A 27,917-nucleotide genomic window follows, 5' to 3' on the forward strand; every position below is an offset into this window, starting at 1 on the left:
AAGCATCTCAGATGAACATGCAGCTGCCGACCACCCGGCAAGACTGAGCCTGAAGCAGCAAATGACAATCTTGAACATTTTCTCTTTTATTCTATACCACGTCAGGGCTAAAATAGTCTCAAATTAAGAAGTGAGCATTTCCATCTCCGCCCCGCGCCAGTTAAGATTTGACTCTTGTAGCAAATACTATCATTACTGTCAACTGAAATGTTTTACTCCAAGCATGAAGTATTTTACTATCCTTGTCATCTTAATTTACCCAATACTGCAATACAGTAGATTTGCAATCGGTTTACCCAGTGCTTTTTTTCTTTAAAAATGTTTAGGGGTACTCTCATTTTGACTCAAGAAAATCATCATTCTATAGTACAAATCAGGAAAAATAAATACAGTAAATGGACAAAAGTACAAAGATTCAGAAAATGTTTAGGGGTATGCGTACCCCTGCGTACCCCCCAGAAAAAAGCACTGGGTCTACCATTCACAGGTATATATAGATGAGGAGCTAAGCTGAGGATGTGTTCACATTACAGCCCTTAAGCACAGCGAATTGGCGTTAAGCTGGTTTTAGAAACAATACATCAAATAGCAGTATGTTATAACAAAGTACAGGATAGATAGGCATTTTGGAAAACATCATGTGAACACATATTTTAAAAGCCAACACTGGAAACGCAGTGAGTGCACGGTGAATGGGAGTGTGAACACAGTCAGAGCGGAAAGACTGTGATGTTCCCAGTGGATATGGTGCATTCTGAAAAAGCAATGCAGTGTTATAATGCCTACTCAAAAGAAATCTTAATAAATTTAGTTTGTTTACTCCCAGGTAAGTAGGGTTAGGATTTCCAGCCTAGTTAGTCACACTTACAGTTTAGGCTAGAAATAACAGAGTAGGCTGTTATCTATACAGTATCAACAGAATTCAGCACTTTTTGATACTCATGCTACCCTATGATTGAGTTCTATCACACTGACAGCATGGGAAAAAAGAAGCTTGATTTTGCAGCATATTGATATCTGTGATGTGACATGTTAGCAATCATGTATTGCAGATGCCTCCTTGCTCCTTTTATATCTTTAAGTGTGAGATAAAAATTATGATCTTTCCCCCCAACTTATTATTCTATACATTGCTAGCCCACCTCAGCAGTAACATGCAATTTTCTACTAATCTCTATCCTCCTACCTCTTTTCACTTTTCCTTTTGTTCCCTTAGAGTCACAATATTTTTCACTGCTGTTGGATTTTTGTTAAGGTATTGGGGATTCCTTGTACAATGTTACCTTGTGTTTTGTACTGGAGCTGCCACTTCCATGCCTCTAGAGCTCATGTTGGTTTGGGAAAATCCATACAAATAATAAATGAATCATGGGGCTTGGACCAATTATGTGGTTCTTTCCCCTACTTGTATCATTCATCCTTTGAGGTTGGGTGACATTGACATGGGAAGGAACCATGCCTAACTGATATGGTTCTTCCTTACAGGTACCAGCAGAGTAGTATGAGATACAACCAGGTGGCAGCTGCTCCAATAACATATCGTTATAGATTTGTGGGGGGGGGGTCCCCCTAAACCCTAGGAATGAATAAATGCTAGGATTTGGATTAATTGGGATATGGATTAAAACATAAACTGCAGAGCTGTGGCAGACAGAGAATTCCTGGGCTGGCTTATGCAAACCAACCTGGCCCAGCTATGGCTATCAAGAGAACAATAGAGGGCCATTAACAATACAAGGGAACTTCCCTCTTGCCCCCAGGTGTGAACAGAGACTGGGGAATTGGAATGTTGCCAGGGTAACTGCTGGGGTGGTGGTGAGATCCATCTTGGAGAGGGAGGCAGTAGGATGCCTGTGCTACTGCTTCTTGAACTGACCATGCCATAAGGTCTGGACTCTGTCCATGCAGACCGAAGGTGTAAATAGGTGAATAAACCATATTTCTTAAAGCACAACAGTCTCCACTGTGTCTTCTATTCTCCAAAGGGAGACGAACCCTGTGCCTGAGACCCCATGGACCATTGCTACCGCTTGGCAGAGAGAGGGGCAGGCACCCGACCTTTGTAACACTGGTGTCAGAAGTGGGATCTGTGTTTCCTTGAGAGAAGGCCTAGGAGTGACGTGCGCCTGAAGTAAAAAATGGTGGGAGGAGAACCAACAACCCTAAAGCTGGAGAGAAAACTAGCAGAGACAGAAAAGGCAGTGGCACTTTGGCAGCAGTCCATGCTCCTGTGCAGGCAGCTGGTGCTGGAGGACAAGCAATGGTGCAGTGAGATCAACCATCTGCAAAAGGAGTGTGTGTGGCACAGTCAAGGAAAGCAAGATGTGACTCCAGATGAGGTGAGGAAAGCAACAACATTCCTTGAGCAACTCACCTTGGTGGACCAACAGAGGCGTAAGCATGTGAACAAGCAGTTCAATGAAATAGACCAATTGATAGACCATTGCAACGGGATTCTCTTTGGGGAGAAAAGTGTAATGCTGTGCAAGGGGAGCGCCCTGCTGGAAGATGAGAAGTTACAGGGGTCTGGAAGTGACCTGGAAGTCCAGCTGCCAGGCACCCAAGAGGAAGGGGTTGTCAGAGATGTCAAAATCGTGGATGGGCAGTTGAAGGGCTCGTGCTGTGGGGAGTTGCAGTCTGTAGGTGAATGCAACGGAGAAAAGGATAAGCTGGCTGGAGTGGGAGAGCAGTCGGCTCCTGCTGAGTTGGAAGTTGTGCCTGAGGAAATGGGAGAGGAACCCACGCCTGAGAGGAAGGCACTGGATGCTAGTTTACCCATGGAAGAGGTGCAGCTCAGGGAGAAGAGGGTGGCTGCTGGTGCCTTTGGGGGTCTTCCATTCTCCAAAGGGACACAGACCCTGTGTGTGTCTGGGACCCAGGGCTCTTGCCACCGCCTGGCAGAGAGAGAGGCAGGCACCCAACTTTTGTGACAATATGAATTGCCCATAGTATCTCCTCCCTGCTCTGTCCTTTTTGTCCAATGCTGATGCTTCAGAGGAAGGAAATAACATCTGAAACCACAGGGGACAGAACCCGATTCCTTTAGGCTCACTTAAGCACAAAACCTGTTGCTCAGTAAAATCTGTCTTTATAAGAACCTATCATTAAAAGCTAATGGTCCATCTTGCCCAGTAATATCAACCCTGACTGAGAGCAGCTTGCCAGCGTCCCAGGCAGAGGTCCCAGTCACATGAGCTAGGTTTATTTAGCTGGAACAAAGAATGTGCACTGACACTGAGCAATGTTCATTCTCTCATAAATGATATTCTTTCTTTGAGGGTTCAAAATAAAGTGAGGGTACAAAGGAAGAAAAAAACCACACAAATAAATTGAAACTATGCTGGTTAAGAATTGGTGCAACACTTTCCTTTGATATGGTGAAACAGTGGCCAACTTTTAAGTTGGTTCTAAGCCAACAATTTGGCAAGAAAGGGCACGTAAAGCTACTATACACAAGCAAAAATTTTAACAGAGGTGAGCCACAGAGGGCCTGAGATGCTGTGAGCTATTAGTAAGGTTATAACAGATAAGTTCATTACTGTCAAAAGAATGTTAGTATGACTAGATGAAATGGGTAGTACCAAATAGTGACTGTGTATAATACACTATGCAATTAAAATACTCCCCCAAAGAACCGTAGTTTACCCCTCAGAGAGCTACCACTCCCAGAACCGTCAATAAACTATAGCTCCCAGGTTACTTTGGGAAAGTCATGTACCGGTACTTCAAACACATGAGATGTATGCAGCCGTAGAGGATGGCAGCAGTACCTGAGACACAACCAATCAGCTGCCAAGAAACTTACAGGAATTCAATCACTGTCAAACTGGCAAATGGCAAAGTTATTCAGGGTCTGCTGAAATACATAAGCAAAAACATTTGGAGTGAGCCTCATATCTAATGTTAAATCATGCCTCATATGCAGTGTAAAGAATCTCAGTGGCAGTTTAAGAACATAGTTACTAAAACTGGATTTTTACATAGTGAGGGCTCTGACTTGTAAGAACGCCCTGGTTGGAGAATCTCCTGAACTCTAAAAAGAGAAAACTTGTACCTTAAGTGATTTGTATTCCTAGCCCCAGCTTCTCAGTCCTGGAAGAGTTTCGGCAGATTGTTAGATGGCCCAACAAACAAAACCAAACTTCTTTGTTCTGCAGACCAAGAAATTGCTGTGGCTGATGCTGCAACTAAAGAGCTGCCTCTCAAGAGCTACTCTGTATATCTGATGGATGGCATATCAACACTATGCAGAGGGATCAAATTAATTCACAGAACCCAGCTAAAATGTATAGTTTGGAAAGGTCTTTTGAGATTTTCGAGTTTCCCATGGGAGTGCTAGCTCGGCCTTCTTCATCTGCTTATGAGTAATATAATCAAATGTGATATAATCACAGATTCTTCTCCTGGAAATACCTTTTTTGTTTTGGAGCTTCCTATGGGAGAAATTAACTCAACCCCATTCACTGAAGACTAAATACATGTAACTGAAACAACTGTATATTTTCTCCCTGTTTATGCTTGTTTTCATATCCCTTTCCTTCCTCTCTGGTCTCTGCTGTATCTTGCTTTCTCATTCTTTGAAAAGCACCATGTACATAAATTACATAATCATCAGCTAAAGCACTTAATATCCCATGTTAAGTTTTTTCACATTCTAGGGTTGGGCAGGGGTAGGTTATAGTTCATTTCCTTGTTCTAATTCATGTGAATGAATGCAAATTTTAAATTGCCTAGTAAATCATTGTTGACTGAGGGAGGAAAGGTGAAGTGAACGCCTGATGCAATCAACAAAATTATTGTCAGGGAAGTTAAAATGCTTATTCATTTTCTACAAATCCATTTGTAATACCTATGCAAGTGAGGAAACCATTGTTTGGATGGGTAAGGTGTACAGTGATTTACTGCTGGAGGTTCCACATACCTTCCCACAGTAGGGCTTGAGTCACACATAAGAGCCCTGCTGGTTCAGGCTGAAGGACCATCTAGTCCAGCATTCTGTTCTCACAACATCCAACCAGATGCCTCTGGGAAGCCTGCAAGTGTGACCTGCGCACTCCCCCCACCTGGGATTCCCAGCACCTGGTATCCCTAGCTCAGTACAGAAGTAACTGCAGCATTATTTTGGTGTTAAATTGCTGCTAAGACGTCTAGCAATACTTGACTGCTCTCCCCCCTAAGATGGTCAAAAAAGATACTGTGAAGGAAAATACAAAAACGTCAGTTCTGAAAGCATTGGATAGAGTGTGCTTTTCAAAGGCAGCATCTTCCATCATTCATATTCTTCAGTATTTCCAACATAAATGCTAGGAAATAACAGAACAGCCAGCCACTATTTTTCTTCTTAGAGTGAGGAACAGTAGTCATTTAACCAGCACTGAAATAAAGTATGAAGATGGCAGAACTTTGGTTAACCTGTGAATAAACTGCCATTGTTTGAAAGGGAAACATGAATGCAACCTATCATCTATCACAGGATGGCCTCAGTCCTATTTATTCCCCCCACACAGAGACACTGTCATGAGAAGGACAATAGCATGGTCTCCAAAATATTTTATTTCAACAAATCTTTCACAGCTAGCTGCATATGTATCACCCTGCTTAAAAAATAAAAGAAAAAACAAAGGGTATATTTAAACAGGGACCTGATCCTGTTATGGTGGCATTACTATGATGTGGAGGAGTTAATACTAAGCATTATCATATCCATATTTACTACTATGTTTTACTTTGTTCAGGAAAGTGTGAATAGGATTGCAGTATTAATCACATGCACAATATTTTAGTAATACTGTATGTCTGCAATAATATTTATGAGTTTCAGCCAGGAACAAAACTTTGCACTAGGCATAAAAGAATAATAAGCAAATCAGGACTCCATGCTGAATTGCCTATACTGGCTTATACTGTCCACAGTATTGTTCTGTTTTCACTTAGATTTTAGGAACCTTATTGAATGCTATTGTTTAAACTTTTTTTATTTTCTATGAAGACAGCATAGATAATTTTATTATACTGAGCAGCATAATTCTTTTATAAATAAAAGCTGAAGAAAATAGAGGGTAGGATGCCCTGGGCTATATTGATTTAATAGGCTGTTGATCCAAGCCGTTAAGTGTTGGTTGTATGTGGAAATGCAAAAATTAGGTTGAGAATATGCATGGGAAAGCCCTAAAATGGGAAAGTAGGTGTGTTAATATTGGCCGGTGGGAGGGGGAGAAGGAAGTGAGTTAAGCCCATTGCAAAAGGAATTGATGTCAGAATCTGGTGCACTAACTGCCCTAACCAGTGAAATTGTCTTAGCAACAGCATTTTCAGTGGCTATAAGTGGGTCAAGTTGGGATTTACCAAAGCCAAAAATGCAAAGGCTGCAGAAGTCTGAATGTGAGAGGAGAGCTTTGAAGAGAGGGAGATCAGTGAATTGAAGGGGAAGGCAGCATCTTTTGTAGGAATCAGCTAGAAGAGTACTGTGATTTTTTAAAAAAAAGAATGTAGAAAACCAAGCTGCCTCATTGGGGTCACAAGGTGATTAGCAGCAGCCATATAAAAAGGTGCAACTATATAGACTTTTTGGACTTCCTATAACACTACACTGAAGATTAGATCAGCCTTTGCCAACCTGGTGCCCTCCAGGACTATAACTGTCATCAGCCCCAGACAGCATGGAAGACAGCATTGATCACTGGAAGATGGAAGTTCCTATTATCTTTGCAGTAAGAATGAAAACATGAGGGGAAATGAGGGAGAAAGCTATTGTGGCTGAGAAGATACATCAGACTGAGATTCCTAAAGAGGGTTCATTTCATGTTGCATTGCCACAACAGCTACAGGATTGTTCACAGTGTTCTCTCAGGGAAGACTGTCATTTATCATTTTACTAACTGCTTTATAAGCTTCATGATGTAAGACATTACAACTACCGCTTTACAGACTAAGAATGAGAGAAAGACCCAAAACATAGATTCCTGATTCTGAGCCTAACATTATATCCAAACACATTAACTTCATGTGGCTTAAAAAGGCATAATACTGACCTGCTTACTTCCCACCCCATTTACAACTCTGCTTCATAGGAATTTATAACCATCAGATTAATCACACGCACAACATCTCTCTTTACACTTATGCTTTAAAGACTTCATATTTTAAACCCATCACACCTCAAAGTAGTTTCTCACAGGAATTTTTCCATCTTATTTCGCTGACAGTTAAACTAGCAGCAATTCTGGCTATCATTTCAAAAGTGCTCATAAGACTTTCCAAGCTTTGCATTCCTGTTCATTGTCCACTTGACACCCAATTCTCTCTTGAAAAATTACAGTATCTTTCTTTTCTTTTTTTAACCCGAATAATCCAGGAGGATGCATGAAGAAAAAAGTGTCATATGCTTCATTTCAGATCAAAGGATCAAAGACAGGTCAGCTGTGTCTGCCTACCGGGCTATAAGGCAGAAGGGATCGCAAATAACGCTCCCTTGGTTAAGCCCCCTTAGACAGTGGCAGCGCCTTGATTCTCTCCCCACCCCCTTCCTCGGAAAGCTATGCAGAAATGACAATAATGAAGAGTCTTAAGCAATTAAAGACACAGGAAAGTTTTGTTCCCTAATTGCACAAAACACATCCACTTCCTGGCATGACAAGTCCATCAAATGCATGTACACTTCCCTTCATAAAAAGATGTGACGGAATTAAGGCACAGCTGCCTATTTTCTTCCTGTAATGAGGCAGTGGACGCTTTGCATCCTGCTGACAAATATTCTTTCCCCCCTTCTCTATCCACCCTTGCAATGCTGCAACAATAGAGCTTTTAAGTAGAAAAAGCACATTCCTTGTCAATCTCTCAGTACGAAAACCAATGTGCTTACCTTCTAGAAGCTTAGAAGGCTAGTTTCCAATGTGAAAATAGAAAAAAGGATGCTTTAATACTTTGCTTCAGCATCTCCCTTCTATAGCAGCTCACTAGCAATACAGATCTCCACCATTTTTCTGGTCACATGACTAGTGGTACTTCTAAATAAGGATGATCACCTGCCTCTGGATACCCTGCTGTATATACCAGAAGCGACAGCAGCTCCGAGAAGCACTAGAATTCATCTGCAAATTATGATAATTTAATGGCCCCTGTGGAGTTGTGTCAAGCTCGGAATATATATGCATATATAACCCCCCCCCCACACACACACATGCATAATTATATCCACATTTACTAAGAAAATCAGTGACAGAGCTTGAAAAACTCTGCTCTTTTTATCCAGAAATGAAGTAAAAATCTACGGTGAGAGAAAGATAAAAGCAGCAAACTTCTAATCAATAGCCCAAACCCAATTTTTTCAAGGTAGTATGAGACATAATTATTTTGAAATGCTCAGTGAAAGCATTTTAGCAGTTAAGTTGTGGTGCAGAATTGAGCAGCACAAGTTACATAGCATATTTATTTTTCATACTCTGCATGAAAAAGAATTCTATGGAAAATTCTGTGGGGTGTGCTGGTGGGGTAAACGTCAAACTATCAATGTACTAGATTATGCTAGCTCAGGCTGCACTTTGGGGAGTAGGGAATAAAATCCAAATGTACCCCATTATCCTGGATCCATCTCAGTCAGCTGAGGACCCCAAAATCATAGCCATCTTTTTTGGGCCATGACTGTCCTGTCTAGGTTATTGTTTTTTACGATATATCAGTGATAACTACAGTGTATCAAGGGTATGAATGTTCACATTGAACCTCAACTTGAAAGAACTTGAACACACAAAACTTAAATGCATTAAACTCTAATTAAACTCAAGTATGAGCAAGGTCACTCCACAGATATGATGGCAAAGCCAACGCTCTTGGATGCGAGGGTCTGATCCTAGATCTGCTTCCTTCACAGTAAAAGACGGCAATGTTTTTGCTTGCCCCTTCTTCTTGCTGTCAAGCAGGGACAATAACATAGCACTTGTGAGGCAGGAATGACCCCCAAAGTTCCTTGTCCATCCGTCTTGCCGAACTGATCGCCTTCATGTTTCCTCTTTAAAGCACAATCCCAGCTAGCCATTTCATATTGCACCAGGCTGTTGACTTCCTCATCCAAGCCCAGGCAGCTATTTATATTACACTGTTCCAGGTTGTCAAGTCCTCCAGCATTTCACAATGGAGACCAGGAACACCCAGACAAGTGGATCTGGAGAGGTCTAAAGGGAGAGCCCAGTGGACCAGGTACTTGAGTAGTAATTAAGAATGAAGTGTATTTCCTGCAGCACTGATTAAACACATGGGCTATCACCCAACAACTAAAGTTAAAGGTCAGAGTGTGTGACCCAGGCAGCTGATTTGCACCTCCCCCCCCCCCTTTTTGGCAAAGGATATTTGGGGAACAGCGCCTGGGTTTTTGGAATGAATATATGTACTGCCACATTGCAGGCAACAATAATATTTAGCATTTGGACACAATTCTTACAGCAGCTTTTTAAAATAGGTTAGTATGATTCTAGCTATGTTGCAGACGGGGTTGGGGTTGAGAGGTGGCAAGTTGTCCAAGGCTACTTACTGCTTCATGACAGAGGCAAGATTTGATTTAGGAACTTCTGGATGCCAATACTTGCTAGCCATTCTGAAGCTGAGAGGAAGATAGGAAGCAATGAGTCAGAGCACTGGCCCATTTAGCTCAGTCTACACTGACTAGCAGCAGCCCTCCAGGGTTTTAGGCAGGGGACATTCCCAGCCTGACCTGGACATGCCTAAGATCAAGACTGGGACCTTCTCCATGCAAGGCAGGTGCTGGTGCTGAGCTATGGCCTTTCGCCCTCCATGGCAAGGTGAGATTTGATCCAAGGTCCTGACTTCCCAATTTGTAAGTCAGGTGGTTAGCTGCCACACGGCACCAAGTTGCACAACAGTTTCTTTCAAATAAATTTGTTACAAACAAACAAAATTTATCATGTCAAGGAGGAAAGTTGTGTAAACAGTTGCTCTGCACACACATTGCCTCCCTGCCAATCTAACATCATGGTATTTGTTTGTTTTTTTGCAAATGAGAGGGTTACACCTTTGTTAGGAGCAACTAAAAAGTCACGAAACAATCAGCAAACCTTCCACAATTTGCATGTGAATTAACTAATTTTGTAATGAAAGATCAAAATCTGTTCTCAAAGGATAGTATGGCGGTGTGGTTATATGTATTGTTTTGGGGTATCAGATGACAAAGGAGGACTGTAGGAATGCAAAAATTACATTTAAGCCCTGGAAAGCTTTAACGCTTTCACATTTATCAGCAGCGAAAGACTGGCTTCCATGAAAACTGTACTTTTGTTTTGGTGTCTGTGTGTGTTCCCAGAACCAGCTCCTATGCTGTCTCCCAGGCAAATGACAAAGACAGCAACTGTTACCAACACTGCAAGCTTTCCTCTTACAAGAGCTTGTGTACCTGCGGGCTGCCTTTTCTCAAAATCACCAAACTTATATGCTAAAGAGGGAAACAGCAACCACTTCAATTCAATGCTTCACACGAACCTTCTCCTTTCTCATAGAGGAAGAACAGAGTTTTGCCAGCAGTATAAGCAGTGAAGCATTTATTTATTTATTTATTTATTCATTCATTCATTCATTCATTCATTTATTCATTCATTTATTTATTTATTTTCTATACTTCAGTCCAGCACTTCCACTACCTCACCTGCAGATGTAAAGGAGAAGTAGAGCTGTGTGGAATCAACATGTTGCTGACAATGTACTCCAAAACTCTGAATGACCCCACTCAGTGGTTTCTTTTAGATGTTCAACAGCATGAGCAATAAAATCAAACCCTGAGGAACTCCACATTGAAGGCTCCATGGGGCTGAAGAGCACTCCCCAAGCTGCACCCTCTGGAACTGACCATCCAAGTAGATCCAAAGCAGTGCCACTCCCCCCTAACTTAGACAGCCACTCCAGAAGTATACCATGGTCGATTGTCATGGTGCTATCAGGCAAGGCATGTCCAGAGTGAGAAATTAACTCTTTATTGTCAAAAGTACCCTTACAAGTTAGGAAAAGGCATGTCTATCAGTCCTATGTCTCAAATGCCTCAGCTATTTCTAGATGTCCACCCGATGAGGCAGTTGTAGCAACAGGGAGGCCTCACCTCCAACCTTAGCTTATGTATCTCCTTCACCTGAGCTGCATGCAAGCAGGCAAAACTATGTCTCTGTGCAGCCTGCTTCTGTTCCTCCCACTCCAATCCTATTCTTCTCCTGGGAGACAGTGGAGCAGGAGAGGTGGGGGCAGGACGAGGAGCCCCCTTACCCTAACCTGGCCTATCTCTCCCTTCTCATGCACCTGTTTTTCACTCTCCGGTCCTGCAGCTTCTCCTGCCTCTGACTCCTGGCTGTTACAGGCTCCCCCAGATCATTAATTCCTTCTTCCAAGTCACTCTTCGCTTCTCCGAGTGCCCACTCCTCAGTGTTCAGACAGTCCCTGACATGAATGGTATCAAAAGCCACTGAGAGGTCAAGAAGAATTAACAAGGACATATTTCCCCTGTCTCTCTCCCAGCAGAGGACAACCAAAGCAGTTTCTGTGCCAAAAGCAGGTTTAAACCCTGATTGAAATGGATCTAGAAAATCAGTTTCCTCCAAAAGCACCTGGATCAGGTTTTCAACCATTTGCTCAAGAATCTTGCCCAAGAAGGGGAGACTGGCAGCTGGACAATAATTACTTAATTTTCCAAATCCAGGGAAGGTTTTTTTGAGTTGTTTTAGCACTTCTTCCTGGAAGCAGGCAGGGACGACCCCCTCACACAAGGAAGCATCACATCCCTGGCCCAGCCAGCTGTTCCTTCTCAACTAGTTTTTATCAGCCACAAGTGGCAAGGGGCCAGAGCGCAAGAAGTCACCTTGACTGGTCCAAGCACCTTGCCAACGTCCTTGAGCCTTGCTAACCAAAACTCAAGTAGAGAGATCAGTCTCTCAACAGGTTGGTACAAATGGGACTTGGGACAAAACTTTGCAGCGCAGAGTACTTCTGTTCAGTTAGCCACACCATCTTCCAGGATACTCCTTTCCATCTCCTCTCCCTGAACAAGTCAATCAGAACAAAATAAAAAAATTCCTTCCAGTAGCACCTTAAAGACCAACTAAGTTAGTTCTTGGTATGAGCTTTCGTGTGCATGCACACGAAAGCTCATACCAAGAACTAACTTAGTTGGTCTTTAAGGTGCTACTGGAAGGAATTTTTTTATTTTGTTTTGACTATGGCAGACCAACACAGCTACCTATCTGTAACTAAGTCAATCAGAATTTCACTTGCAATCCTCACTTGTAAAATTCAGGACTCTAAGAAGGAACACTGAACTTCTGGTCTAAAAGTAGAGCATCATGATACATCCCTAGAGTAGATGCTTGTTAGGAATAGGATATCCCAACAGTGGGTAAAGAAAGAAGTTGGTCAGAGGAAGGTGAGAAGCTGCTTTAATAAGAAAGGTGTAGGACCCAACGCATGAAGCACAACACTCTTCATCCCTGCATTCAGCATAGCAAAATCTTTCAAGAGGTGCAAGGCTTACTCGGGTTCAGACAGAGAAAAGAATTGCAGGATCCTTTAAAAAAAAACCTGTCATTGTTAGTAAAGAATTTGAAAGAAAGAAAGAAAAGGTATAAAGTCTATAGGGAGTATCCAGTGGTGGCTTTGTGTCTGTAGAAAGCACTTCCACTTGCACAAGTGGTTTTTGCCCCCTCCCCATTACAATCTGTACCAAAAGCTCCTCCTGAGGGTATTGTATGGAGGGCTGCAGTTGGTGGGAGAGAGTTTGGTAAAAACTGAATGTCTCATCCTGCTTAACCAGAAGCTCTTTTGCTAGCTGAATCTATTATCGAACCCCATCTGTGTAATGAAAAATAGCATTTGCTTCTCAGAGGTTCTGTGACCATTTGCCCCATATTTATACAGAAAAAAAATAGAAATAAAATGTGTGGACCTGTCCTTACCCTGTTACAGGACTGAGTTCTCTTTCACTGCCAACAAATTGGGTCTCCTCTTCTGCTTCTTGTTCTGTTACCATGCCATTGACAGAATGTTGTTGTGAAAGGACATCCAATTCCCCATCACCAGCAACAACTTGCAATAAAAGAGCATCTGTCCCTTTATTGTGTGATTTCCCATCCTCTTGTTGCCCTGATTTGTGAGGGTTTCTCTCTAGCAGAGTTTCATCTTGTGTCTCACATATCAATTCCTGGCTTAAAACACCTTCTAATTCTTTAACAGGGGGTCTAGATAGTGACTCTATTGTGTCTATGCTACAGTTTTCTTCAGGTGATATATCATTCACTCTGTTTTGGCCCACCATAGTCCATTCCTGATCTCGCGCAGGGCTTCTGGGTGATTTTTTTTCATCTCCGAGTTTTTGAGGCACAACAGCAGAACTTTTCTCTGCCAAATAGAAAGATTCCCATTCAGTCTCCAGAGCAGACTGCCCTTCACTTTCATTTATTATGGAGAGTGACTGAAATGTATCCGAGGTCTCTGCTGAAGAGGTTTCAAGAGAATTCGTTTGTTCTACTGCTGTAGCTTCCTGTGAAGTGAAATTACTTTCTTGTCTTCCCAAGATATCCTTCCTCAAAGATACAGTTTCTTCGCCAGTAATGAGGACATAATCCATCTCTAGTGAAGATTGATCTTCGGCTTCTTTCAAAGTTGTCTTTTCCTTTGTTTCTGGTCTTATCATCTCTGACTTATCTATGGACTTGCACCCTTCACTTGCATTATGCAGTGTATAACAGATAGATTCTGAAATTAAAAAGAACAATTTTAGTTAAAGTAGTCAAGTCACTGATCAAGATAATATTAAAAGCAAAATACATTATATTTAAGCTCCTCCTGTTCTATTCCCCCTCTTTTTCTTTGCTTAAGTGTGGCTTAGTGAATAAGTATAGTGCTAATTGCAAGATATTCTAGATTGCTAAAAAGTATATAAATACAATATTCTATGATACATGCAGATGACAACAAAGTCTCATTTTTCTTTCTTTTCCCAGTATGTGAAACAGTAATAATCAATATTGCCTTCCTTAGACAGGAATGACAAAGACAATATTGAAGCACAAAGTTTTAAAACTCTGAAGCACATGCATGGCACTGTACTATATGTCAGCATCACACTACATCTCCTGTATATTTGTCTAACACACGTTCTTTCAGTAAATGCATTAATTACTCACCATTGGCTATGCTTATGACTCCATCTGCTGGTGAATCAATATTAACTGATTCTGCTTCATACTCAAATTCTTTCAAAAAATCAGTCGACTTAGGAGTCACTTCAGGTTCTAACAATAAAGATCCCCAATCTTGATCTTCTTGAGAGCATTTCCCAGTCTTACCATCGGAATCACTAGGTTTAGATTCTGAAATACTCCTTGCACTTCCAGCACCTGATAAATCAATATTACTTGAATCTGTTTCATATTTGAATTCTTTTAAAGCATATGATGATTCATGAGTCTCTCTGGATTCTAACAGAAATGATCCCCAGACTTGACCCTCTTGAGTACATTCTGCAATCTCATTGTTGACAACAGTAGATTCTGAATGATCAACATCATTGACACCTGTGGGTGATTCAATATTACTTGAATCTGTTTCATATTCAAATTTTTTCAAAGTGCATGAAGATCCAGGAGTCCCGTCAGACTCTACTAACAGTGATTCCCAACCTTGATCTGCTTGAGAATATTCTGTAACCTCACCTTTGATATCAACAGTGCCACATTCTGAAATGTTCATGCCACCTTTCTGAAGAGTGTAATCATGACCAAATGACACATCAAATGGAGAAGTACATGCAGGTGGTGATTGTTCTGTGAGTGATCCTACAACCCATGGGCTATTATTCTCCTGCAAATTTTCAGGTTCTTGTAGAATATTAGTGGCATATTGACTTCCTGCACCATAGAGGAAATCTTCATTTTCTTCTTCTAGGGAGGCTTGCAATGAATGCTTCTTTCTGAATATTTCATTGGTTTCTACTCTTTTCTCTGATTGGTTGTCTAAGATTGCAATGGGATTAATTTCATTCAGTGTGGTAGATGGTTTAGTGGCAACTGACATCTTACTGATGCCATGCATATCTGATGCTTCCAGCTGATCATCCATCCCTGCAGGTGAAACCAGAGCAACAGCAGGATCCATAGACTTCATTTTGTCTGAGGAAGTTGCACCTTCCTGTTCTTCAAACTTTTTATTTTCATATGCATTGCTTTCCTGATTTATGAGTTCTGCTTCCAAATTTTCACTACAGGAACTTGGAAGATCCTCTAGTTCAGTAGTAGTTTTATTTGCTATGTCAGATTCATGCATAACAGTTTCCTGTCCAATTTCAGATAACTCCTCATTTCCAGCGAGTGTTACTTTGTAGGACTCACCAAGACTTGTCTCATTATCAAGACACAGACTTTCAGGACATAACTCTTCTCTGTCAATTGTCAACTGTTGATTAAAGACTACGTCTATGTCTTTGTATATTTCTGACAGCATGGAAGACATCTGAATAGCTTCTTCAGGTTCAGTTAGGACAGAAGATTGGGCACAAGTTTCCTTGTTTTCATATTCATTGCAAACATCAGGGCTACTTGAGGCCTGTGAACTGCTGTCTTGATCACAGTGACTTAATATATCAGGATTTTCACCATTTGTTCTCAAGACGAAAGGCTGTTCAACATTAGTCCACAAATCTGGATCAACTGTAAATGCCTGGCAATCACTAGGGTTGTTGTTTTGTAATATATCTGGAACAAATGAATTTTCCTGTGTAACTTCATCACATCTTGGGCTAGGTTTCCTTATTGGTTTTAAAGGTAGTGGAGGATTAGATGGAAATTGTTCACTGGTTTCTTTTTTATCTAATGGATTTACATTTACTTCCTTTGTATTGATAGATGCTGCATTCATTTTATCTCTTAGCAGACCAAGTGTTGGATCAACTTGAGCAAGTGCGTTCAATAGGTTTGATTGCCAGTCTTCTGGAACAGGGTGTTTAAGAGCATCTTGATCTTTAACATTAGTAACAGAGGATTCTTGTTTTACACCACTTTCATCCTCACAGGATGGGGACACTGGATAACACTCTTCAAAATTCACAGTATCTTGATTCAACTCTTCTTCTTTGTTAGCCAGTGAGTTTGCTCCATTTCTGCATTCACATTCATTGTTATCTTGAGTAGACTCATTTTCAAACTTAGCAGCATCATGGAAATTTGGTTCTTTTCGCTTTTCATTTTTTTCTGTGTGTATTTGCATTGCACCATGTGTAATGGTGACTGTGTCATTCATTTTTAAATCATTATCAGAATAAAATTGTGCACCTTCCTTTGAACTTTCATCTTGGCTTTGTAAATTCCACCATTCCGAGGAATCATCTGGAAATCTAAGATTGTCCACTATGGATTTTTTATTTTTATCTAATGTGGTTTCAGAATGACCTTGCATTATTACATCCCAAGCATCTGAATTCTTTGAGCCATGGTTTTCTTCGTGATTTATATCAGACATTTGTATAATATGGTCATCTGCTTCATCCTGAATTGTTTCCCAATGCGCTAAACATTCAGATGTTTCATGAACATAATCCTCCACTGAAGTGTCAAAAGCATTAAGATTTTCTGAATTTTCATTTAATGTGACTACTTGGACATTTTTCTTGAAATGAGACGGAGTGCTTGAACCTTCTGAATCAATTGCAAGGTTTGTTTCATGAGGCCGAACATATTCTTGCCCTTGTGTGTCAGCCTCTAGTCTGTTAGGATGTAGAGCTGCCTGTATTCCTGTCTCTTGCATACTCAAGTATTCTGAATCTACATCAATTCCAGGACTTGATAATGAGGATACTGTATCATCATCCACATGAGCATTCCAAAGCTCTAAGTTTTTCGGCACTTTGTGTTCAGTGCTTGTTTCAGAATCTTCTTGGCTTTTATTCTCAGGTAACTCTTTTCCAGATGCTTCTTCACCATCAGTTGTGATGTCCCAAGCATCTTCATTTTCTTTTTGATTATTAGCTACCTGAAAGCTATCCCAAATATGCATATTTGTAGAAAAATCACTTGTATCGGGTGTGGTTGCACTTGAGTGTGTATAGTCAATGGAACCACTACAAGTGGTGTCTTCTTTGTAATAGGTGTCTTTAATAGGAATATCTTCTGGGAAATTATACATAGTATCTGACCCTTCAAGTGCCTCATTTATGTTGGGGCTTATTCCAACAGACTGTGCCTGTTCATCCATCGATACATTCCAGGCATCTAGAATATGGGACAACTCATGATGAGGCATAATATCAATACATTTCTCATTTGAAAGCTTATTCTCAGACTCCAAGCTTTCAGAAGTCTCACTATCGTGAGACAAATCCATTCCATTTGACAACAAATCATTTATTTTAGGCTTATCCATTGTATCCAGCGCTTGAGTATATTCTGTATATGAATCCTCTTGTATTTCCATTGATCTCTCTTGATTTTTATCCTCTAAAGATGCTCCATGACTGCTAAGCATTCCTGAAACATTTTCAGGAGTTTCCAAATCAGATTTATGAATGTTCAAGCTAGCAACAGACTCATCAAATTCCTGATGTTCCTGATGTTCTCCTACTGGTACTGGCAATTCATCATGTAGCAAACAACTTGATGGCTCTGACTTAGAGATACGTTTCTCCAATTTATCCCATACATCTTGATGTTCAACCAACTCTGGATAATGCATTCCTTGATGGTTTTCTCCTCTAGGGGAACTTAGGGATGCACTCTCCTTCTCAGGGATCTTCTGTGCAGATAGTTCCCTATCCAAACTTTCAGATGGGGATAACACATTTAAACTGTATTTTGGGTAAGCATCCATGTCAAGACTATGAACTAGGTGCTTGTTTTCTTTTTTGGGAGATGTAGCAAAATATTCTGCATTGCTATCGAGAGATCCACCCTTCTTTTCCTCATTGACAGGATGAGTCTCATTGGAAAATGGCAGGCTTATTTCCTCTGGCTCTGCTACTACATCTTCTAGACTGTCACTACATCTTGTTTTTTCTGGTGACCTGGGAGAACCAAAAATTGCCCTGCTTTCCTCTGAACTATTACTAGACGAGAGAGGGAGTGGAAGGATCAAGTCTTTATTGTCATTTTGCATCATTTCATTCCTAATATTTTCAAGGGTGACTTGCCCACTTCCCTCATCCGTTCTTTGACATTGCTTGACTACTTGCTTTGAGGCAGAAAAGATGCCACTGTGCTCTAATCCAGCCTGTTGATTGTATTGAAGCTGTTCATCCCGCTGGTTTAACTGTTTATCTAGAAGTCTGGTGCTCTGCTCTGATTGTTTGTTTCTTTTTACTTGATCACTGACTGAAAATGTTCTCTCCATGTCATTTGTGTCCTCAAGGATGACATCACTACTTACTTCAGCATTTTCCCCTTCAACATCTATGGTATTATTTAGAGCTGAGTGGCTATTTTTCTCTGTAGAAAACATCATTATTCCAGTGTCTTCAGAGCTTGAAGGACTACTTTCATGATCACAGTAGTCATCTGAAAAATATGTAGCACCTTTTTGTTTCAAATCAAGTAAATCAATATTTTTTATAATAGTAGTTTCAGAATGTACTGCTTCCGGTTGGTTCTTATTATTAAGTGGTGCTTCCCAGGGGCCTCTACTTCCATAGTCAGAATCAGTGGAACATACCGCTGATGTTTGTGGTAATTTAAAATCTCCAAAATTGTATGTTTCAGGTTCACCCGAGCTTATGTTTACCATTTGATCCAAGACTGGCTCATAATGTTTGCCCTCACTCTCTTTTTCATCTCCAGCCCCTGTTGGTGATACATATGAGTCAGATGTTGAATAATTTGTATCCGGTGGAGAAACAATAAAATCGTCACATGTATTTGAGGTGTTAAAGTCTGATTCTCTATATGACAGGAAGGGGTCTTCCCAAGAGACAAGATTTCCAAGTGCCTCTTTTCTAATGTTTGTGTCATACATGGCCCATCCATTGGTATTTTCAAATTCTTTGGGTTTAGGTACAGTATCCCTTTGGTGTTCCATAGCCAATTTAACATTCTTCAGCATGCCACTCGTATCATTATTTGCATTTTCATATGTTCTGTTGTTTTTTATTGAACTATCTTGCCCTTCATTCTTTGATCCTAGGTCTACTTGACTGTTTAGATGTTCAGAATCATTGCATTCAGAGTGTTCTGGTGAACAGTTAGACATAACCCATGTATCAAGTTTCATTGGGGAAATATGATCGAAATCTACCTGAGGAACATTCCATGTACGCTCTGAATGTCCAGAACCATCATGATCAATTTCTGCCCAAACATTAGGTGAATTTGAGTTGATGTGTCCACCATTACTATTGGTATTACCCCATGGACCAGAAATTGCAGGAACTGGTTGACTGGTATTCCACATGCTAGCAAAGTCCTCCATTGGTTGTTCATTGTCTTTCTGATGGCATCCCAAATCCTGCTTAACTTGGGCAGCACCAAACTTGTTCTCCCAAATACCTGCTCTTGCAAAATCCATATGCTTCTGCTGCTCTTGTATACAGACTGAATCTGAAGCTCTTCTATCAGTTTGCTCTTTCAGTAATAGACTTGTTTTATATTCTTTCCATGAATCAGGACTCTGAAATACAGATTCTGCTTCAGTTGAACTCCATGTAACAGCATTTTTGGAATCTATTTGAAACCCATCCCACCAGCTCCCATATCTTGTACGAGACTGAGAATTGTTCACATAATCAGTTTCATTATTTTCTTTAATTTTATCTTGTGGACAAAATAAAGATGGCCCATCATCTAAAGGCGGAGATTCCACACGGCTGTTCATAGAGATTGGTGGAGTTCTCCTCTCAACCTTATTCAACACTTTAGGATGAGAGGAAGAGTCATTTTCTAGGTCCATCATACTAGGATGTTCTTGCCGGTGGCTACACTCATTAAATTTTATTGTGTCATCTTCTTCCTTTCTTGTCATTGGTAAATCAGTTGAATAATTTGCAATGTCACATTCTGATAGATTTGTCTCATCAATTACTTTTGAGTCAGTTGGTGGTTGTCCTTCTGATGAACCACTGTCATGGGAGAAGTCATCAGGAGGGGAACAGTCCACAGAATGAGAAGAATCCATCTGAACTGTAGCCATTGGTGCTAAATCAAAGTTGAATAGATCAAAATGGTTGCTGCTGTTCCTAGGCTGAGATTTTTCTTCTTCAGCTACTGCTCCTTCAGGAATGGGACTATAGGAATCAAAACCAGAAAGGAAACTGTGATGAGACGCTGCTCCTTCTACTGGGCTATCGTCACTAAGAAAAACTGAGCTCTCCTTGGAGGATCTGCTGCTTCTAATAGTAGCAAGCCCACTGTCTGGACTCACAAGATCTACATTAGCATCAGCATGGGCTTGGACAGATCCATTATGATCTTGAGGGTTCTCTATAAAGTTGACAACATTTGGCTGTGGTTCAATGTCAGAGCCATAAAGCTCCATAATACCAGAAGATCCTTGAGAAAGTGGAGCGCTTCCAGCAACCGCTTCAGTGGAAGATGTTCTACTGTTTGGTGCCATTTCTGGATGTCTCCTGCTGATAACGTCTTTCATTAGCAGGAAAATTTCATCGCAACTGGCTGAAGAATTTTCTTGGTGATAAATGAGGAATTGATCACATCCATATTCCAGAGGATCCAGTTCTAGGCAAGGATTCTGACATTCTTCTAATTCACAACAAATCTGTTGAGGAAAAAAACAGTGGTATTTATCATGTCTGTTGCATAATCTAAAGTTAAAAACAAACTTTACTGAGTAAGTTTTTTTTTTTTAGAAGCCCCCTAGAGATGTATTAGGGAGTTTAGGAATCAAAGAAACAGAACACAGAACAGTATCAGATTAAAAAACCCACATTAAAATCACAAATTCCTGCTTTCAGTCCTTAGCCTCTTAACTTGCTCAGATTGAGCCAATCAGTTTCACCCCCTGCCCTATCCAGGCCCCACTTAAGCACCTAGTCTGGTGGTAATAAATTACAGCAATGCTAGTAGTAGACTTTAAAATGACAGAGAAATCCAGGACTAGGGCAATTACACTGATATCTTTTGTGGTTAATCTTTCTCTAACTAGAAAGTCTTGGGTTGGGGGGATGTGGACAAATCTCAAGATGTTTATGATATGAAGAAGGATCCAAATTGGGTATACTGTATAAAATTATTTTCTTTCTTTTTAACAAAATGACGATTTCTTTTCTCTCTTCCCCTCACCACTCCTTTAATCATCTAATGGTGTTTTTATTGCATCATTGCTCACTGATAACAACACACTCAATAAATGTAATTTCTATGACTCATACATCCTATGCTATGGCAAAACTAAAAGACCAACAGGGAATGTAATGATGCATTTCTGTTCTAGAACACAGACAGAATTACTTTACTCTTTCCTTCATGATACTTACCTGATTTCCCATCTCCATGTTTTCTGAATAAACTGCTATCTGCCTTTTTTCTTGCCTTTCTTCTGATAAGTAGCTGGCCAAAATGACAAGGACATCAAAACCATACTTATCTACAAATGCTTTTAGATCTCCGGTCATGTTTCTGTGAAATAGGCAGTCCTGAAATATGACAAAATTACTTCTTATTGAAGGATTTTTTCTATTGGTTAACATCCAGAGCTAACTGGAACGGCTAATCAAATTAATGATGAATGCATTGGGATCTTGTTCATACTCTTATGGACCCCAATAATTATTGTAGCTCTAAAAGTTAAAATAACATAGCCATATGTTTATACTTTCACAAGAATAATAGAATCATCGAGTCGGAAGGGACCCCAAGAGTCATCTAGTCCAGCCCCCCTGCAATGCAGGAATCTCCAAAAGAAGACTGTTCCACTGTCAAACAGCTCTTACAGAATCTCCTTTCTTGTAACTTGAAGCTACTGGTTCAAGTCTCACCCTCCAGAACAGGAGAAAACAAGCTTGCTCCACCCTCCATGTGAGAGCTTTTTAGATCTTTGAAGATGGTTACCATATCTCCTTTCAATCTCTTTTTTTCCAGGGTAAACATACACAGCTCCTTCAACCATACCTCATAAGGCTTGGTTTCCAAACCCTTGATCAACTTGGTTGCCCTCCTCTGCAGATGTACCAGCTTGTCAACATCCCTCTTAAATTGTGGCGCCCAGAACTGGACACAGTATTCCAGGTGTGGTCTGACCAAGGCAGAAGAGGCATAGTGAACACATCCAGACAACCTGTTTATTCAGCATTCATCCTGATTTACTTGCACAAAGCTTACACAGTAATTAGATTATGCCTGGTCTTTACTAAGCATTTGATTTGTTTAGGGGGCATGTTTGAGGCTAGTCAGTGATAGGATGGTTCTACTTTGGGTTCCATGATGGAATGAAGATGGGATATAAAGATAAGAAAATAAATAAATAAGGGTGGGTGTTCCATCTCTGTTATTCCCTATCATCCTGTTCTGACAGTAATTTCTTCAGGGGGCTGGGAAGAGTCCTGCAAGCCCCTCCCCCATTCCATTCATCCATGCTCTGGGCCACCTGCTCATCTGGAACCAAGAAAACTTCTATACTCCTTTTATACTAATTAGGGGACTGCATCCCACCACCCCATCTCTTCTGCCATCAACCCACTTTATTTCTGATTGACAGCCAGAGAGCCACTGAGAAGCCATCACTGGTAGGAAGGCTAACAGTGACTTACAAAGTCCTCTGAAAGTGTCAAGAAATCTTGCAAGGTCTATGAGAAGGCGGTCAAGAAGGTGCTGGTAATCACATGCCAGTCTGTTCTTACCAAACAGCATTACAACTTGAAGTATTGTGTTCCACCTCAAGAAGAACAGAGATATATTTTAGGATTACATTGATAAGTACATTTTGAGCATGAACCAAAGTGATTAATGATTTATTATTATTTGAACATTTTTAGCTACACTGCCATCCTATTTAATCAACAGGAACCAAGCTACATTTCATGCATGCCCATCTCAATTTGGAATGGGCACATTCTTTCCAAGCTTTTTCAGAGAATAGCCTGGATGGTTTCTGAAGAGTTCCCCCAAATCTTAAAAAGATCTATAGCCCAGCGCAAATGGATTGCCAGTCTACCACTATCCCCAGCCTTTCCAGCAGATTATTTTTTTCCTGCCTCCACCTTTCCAAGACTTACTTGCAAGTGCTTTTTACCTGGTAGTTAGAGAAAGAGGAACTGAAAGCAAGAATCACATGGAACTGTTGGTAAGGATTTATGTTCTAAGGAAGGATGAAGGAAAATCTCCTCTCACAGCTAAAGCAGCTGTTCAAAGGTGAGTTTTAAGGCAGTTCAGTCTTGGTTGAGCTAATTTTAAAATCCAAACCAAAATTAATTTAGGCTCAGATAAACAAAGCGGATGTCTGTATGTATCTCTGTGTGTCCACTTCTGAACCTTCCCAGGTGGTCAATGATATAACGGGAAATTTAGGCTTGCACAATTAAAGTGGATTAAAGCCCTCTGTCACCTTCGGCAACAAATTGACTCCTAAAAGGAAACAGACTTTCTACTGCCATGAAACTGATGAGAAAGATAAACACCTCACAAGCAAATCAGGATGAATGTAGGTTGTTTAACCTTCTTGCAAACAAATCAGAATGAAAGCTCAATGAACACCTGAAATAATCTAATCTCTAAATAAGATTTGTGCAAGTAAATCAGGATGAATGCTTAATAAAAAGTGTTTCTGGAAGAGCCTCCAAAATCCACCAACATCACAACTTGAGATGTCCCATGTGATCTGCCCCACACCTATGTATGCCATACATTTCCAGAGTTCTGGGATAGTAACCATGCCTTTTCAGGTGAAAAACAAGAACCTTCGGGAAAACAAGGAATCTTACCCCAAACAAAACCATAATTCAGTCTTTCTGAAATAACAGCAAAGACTAGATCCATCTTTTAAAACAAGAAAAACGTCGTCATTCTGCACTGCAAGTTAATGATATACATCCAGTGTGCTTTAACATCTTTATTTTTGCCTGTTGCAATACCTTAGCAAAACAAAGAACACATTTAACTGAGTTTCTTTGTCCCCCTTTGGCTTGCGCTGTTTGCATTTGAGAAAATGTATTGTACTCTGGCAAAGAACATTATCATATGACATTATTGGCTTTTATACTGCTACTAAGCAACGTTCTTCCTAAATCAACAGCAGTTCATCAACAACACACCACAACTGTATATTCAGGTGGGCACTTATTTACTCCCTCCCATTCCAAACTCCACACACCTGTCTTCTATCTGATAAATTACTTTTTAGCTTGTGTGTGTACAAATACTATTTATTAATCTACTCAGACGTGTCTAGCAAATGTGTCTATTTTCCCTTAAGTTAAAATGAAAATGAAAAACACTTCATCAAATGTTAGGAAGGAAAAATATCATTTCATACATTGAACTGTCTGGGGTGGGTTTTCTGCAGTTTTGCCTGCTTTTCCTGTGCTGTTCACCTTGGCATTCACCCAAAATAGAGTAAATAAGCAGGGGAGAGAAGGGGTAGATGGGGATTTACTAGGACATCGCTGTGCAATTTGCAGTAGATCAACAAGGATTTATGGCTCCCAATTGTTTAACAACAGTAACTTATCTTTTAAAATAACAAATTAGACTGCTGAAATGAAGAAGCCTTGTAGAGAAAACCAAGTTTAGATTTTGGTGTGAAAGGACTGTGAACTCAAATACTGAAAGTTATTCCTGGGCTACAATAAAGTCAAAAAGTTTTGAAATTCCATGTGTTTATCAACTCCCTTTCTTAGACCCTAATTTAAAATTGACTTCAGATAGTGGATTTTGGGAGTTTCTAGGAAAGAAACAATGCAAATCCCACAATATTGACATCTACCCACATCCATGTTATAGGACTAGAGACTGTGCAAGGGACTTTTTACCTTTTCTTCTTTGAAGGGCATGCCAAGAAATAAACTGTAATCCTTTGAAATTTAACAATTTAATATTGTTAAACCTTAAAAAGAATTTGCCAAGGCAGAGCAGCAGAAATAGTACAGATGATCTCTGGGGACACCTTGCTCAGAATGATTCAATCTGAGAAATAATACTTCCTCAAGCAAGGCCAGGCTGACTTGGCACTAGGAGTGTCAGGGAATTCTTATCAGAAATAGAAATCCCTACCCTTCATTTATAGATTCTACCATACCTTTATAAACCATTCACTGGTATATGCGGTAAGCATTTTGTGCACCTAAGTTCAATAGGTGAAAATATATTTAAAATGCAACCATAATGAACATAAAGGACACAATGTCTATATCTTGTTTGGTTTAAAATAATCATGTATTATTATTAAGCAATATTATACACCTATTATTTGGTGGCGGTTATTGGAATGGGAGTGTATGGGGTGTTGGAGGAGGAGTAGGACACAGGCTGGACACATTGTGCTCCTTCTGGAGCAGTTTGTTCACCTCTGGTTCCCACACTCTCACCTGTGGCTCCTAAGAGCGGTTAGCATGTGACAGCAGCCACACCCAAGGAACGGTTTCAACTGGCTGGCTAAACCAGGTGAGGGGAGCGCATTAGTCTCAAACCCTCAGCGAGTTAGGGTTGAATTCAAAGACAGGTCACTTTGGTGCTGTTAATGCAGGTACGGGTATCTGCAGCCACAATAGATGCAGCGATCCTCCAGCAGTTTGACTTCTCTGGAAGCACACTCCATTGTCTCTTGAAACAGACAGATGCCAATAGTAAGATGGGAATCTCTTCAATATACTGCAGTTTTGGTGCAAAGTCACAATGGCAGCAGTTTCCATTTTCAGGAAGCTGCATGTGGGAGTCAAATACAAATCATATACTATATTAAAAACTAAGCTCCTTTAAAGTTGTAGAAACTGAATACTTGGAATAATTTATAAGCATACTCATTTGCATCCAGAAGTAATTGCGCCCTGAAATAAATGGAACCTAAGTTAGTCATAATTCATTTGAGACGCATTGAGTTAAATTGGAACTCAATGTTATTTACTCTTGGTTCAAATCAGTGCCACTTGTTCTGAGACTTTTGACTGCCAAGATTGTTCCGACCTTCTTACCTAAAGTTAATTCATCCTTCTCTTCAGCTTCTAATAAACTGTTCTAATATTTTGATAAGTTACCTTATTTATGGGGATGTATACGTAAAGGTTTTAAACCATAATTAACTTTTATTTATATTAATTTTCCTTAAAGAATAACATAAGAAATGATTTTTAAAATTTCAATCTACTTTAAGTAAATTTAGTAAAGGAGATGAGGTGTTACTGTAAATTGTTACTGCTCTTTGTGTTAAGCCTGTAGTACGCCTCGTTAGAAATGTTTTATACTGCTTGCTTAAATTTTAATATTTTAGACATTGAAGTTATGTTTTAAAATGTTTTTATAGCGAATACACAGGGAGCTTAGAAATTATTGAAATAAATGAACTCATCAGATGCTATTACAATGATGATGACCATTTGTCTCCCATTCTTGTAAAGCCCATATGCTCTCATCCAGTTGCCACTGTTTTCAAAGGAACTAATTTCCTTTAAGTTGTGCTCAGGATCAAGGTGAAAAATCTGAATATTGTTGCAACACTTATTGATGCACATGATAAATTCAGTCAACATACACCTCTAGTGCAACATGCAGAAATACAGTGTTCCATATACAAAAATATACTGGGAAATATGGTGTTATATATTCTTCTGTTGAATTAAACTATTTAACCCTAGCTATATTTTCAAACCTACATCATTGGGAATAGATAATACTAATTTAAACACAGCTTTGAGAATAGATTTTTGTTTTGTTTTTGTCCTTCTCAATAGTTATACTTTCTGATTTATGGCATCTGACAGTTGATTACCCAAGTGAGTCCTGTATAAATGTACATTACACATACATCTTGACTCTTCAGAGGAACTAACTGTGTCAATATTAACCTGACCAAATTAAGAATAAGATGCCTCTTTTGTTCTTCACACTTCTCACATGGAGAGCACAATATGGCTTTTGTCAGAGGTGCTCCATCATTTTGGCTCAAGGAAACTGTCAGTACCGTTTGGGATCCGTTATTCATGGGCAGATATCCTGATGGGTCTAATGAAGCCTTTCTGCTGACAACTCATTTGCTAAAAATACCCAACCATCACAAAGTACAAATGAGGAATATATTTCTTTCCTCATTACTGTGTTTTTTCCCCGTCTCACAATTGGCAATTATGTCATGAACCCCAACGATCCTCAAGCTGGGATATGCTGAACTTCACTATGTAGACTATATATATTTATAGCCTCATCATAAGTCATGGTCAGTACTTCTGTTTCTTTTTTCTTACTATGAACTCACTCAGTGACAAACTTTATGACATCTTTTAAATTGCAACATAATAGGGTAAACACCAATGTTATTGCACACATGCCGTGCCAACAGCCTGTGTGCCATTTGTTGAAAAATTTGAACTAATTACTGCAAGCCCTCTCCTGGAAACAGGAGTGGGCCATTTTTAAATAAAAGTTTTCAGGTAATGTCATCAAAGAAAAATAAGAACACATATTTTTGTCACATTAATCATTGCATGCTCTCTCTCTTTCTCACCACACACAGTATTAAACCTTGTGGAATTAGCAACATACAAAACTAGATTGCACTCAGTATTCCATAAATTTACAGCAGGCAGGCATCTTTCATTAAGAAAGTCATGAGAATCGGGCCAAGGAAGTATGAGGATTCCTAGACAATTTCTTACCAATCCCATGAGTAGGATGAGTCACATATTACAGCTTAGTGGATAAGAACATTATATGTATGGTAAAAAAGAAGAAGAACGTATCTCATATGTAGCCATTTTGCATATTAATGGAGAATGCCACAGGTAAACATGGTGATTG

The 27,917-nt window shown here is 40.0% G+C and overlaps 1 protein-coding gene across 9 annotated transcripts in view; it reads right to left on the reverse strand.

The window, feature by feature from the left end:
- PRUNE2 (prune homolog 2 with BCH domain) overlaps positions 1-27,917 on the reverse strand; it is a 135,444-nt gene that overhangs the window by 28,949 nt on the left and 78,578 nt on the right. For all 9 annotated transcript variants that reach the window (XR_013843751.1, XR_013843752.1, XM_079995968.1 and 6 more), the window contains exons 7-9: positions 21,452-21,610; positions 14,169-20,733; positions 12,939-13,737 (exon numbers count right to left, since the gene is read on the reverse strand). Coding sequence is in view for 7 of the 9 variants with exons in the window: in XM_079995968.1 (XP_079852094.1) it covers positions 12,939-13,737; positions 14,169-20,733; positions 21,452-21,610 (7,523 nt within the window). In the remaining 2 variants the exon portion in view is untranslated. The remainder of the gene's footprint in view (positions 1-12,938; positions 13,738-14,168; positions 20,734-21,451; positions 21,611-27,917) is intronic.

Source organism: Podarcis cretensis (genome assembly GCF_951804945.1).
Source record: "Podarcis cretensis genome assembly, chromosome: 11".
Lineage (NCBI taxonomy): Eukaryota > Metazoa > Chordata > Lepidosauria > Squamata > Lacertidae > Podarcis > Podarcis cretensis.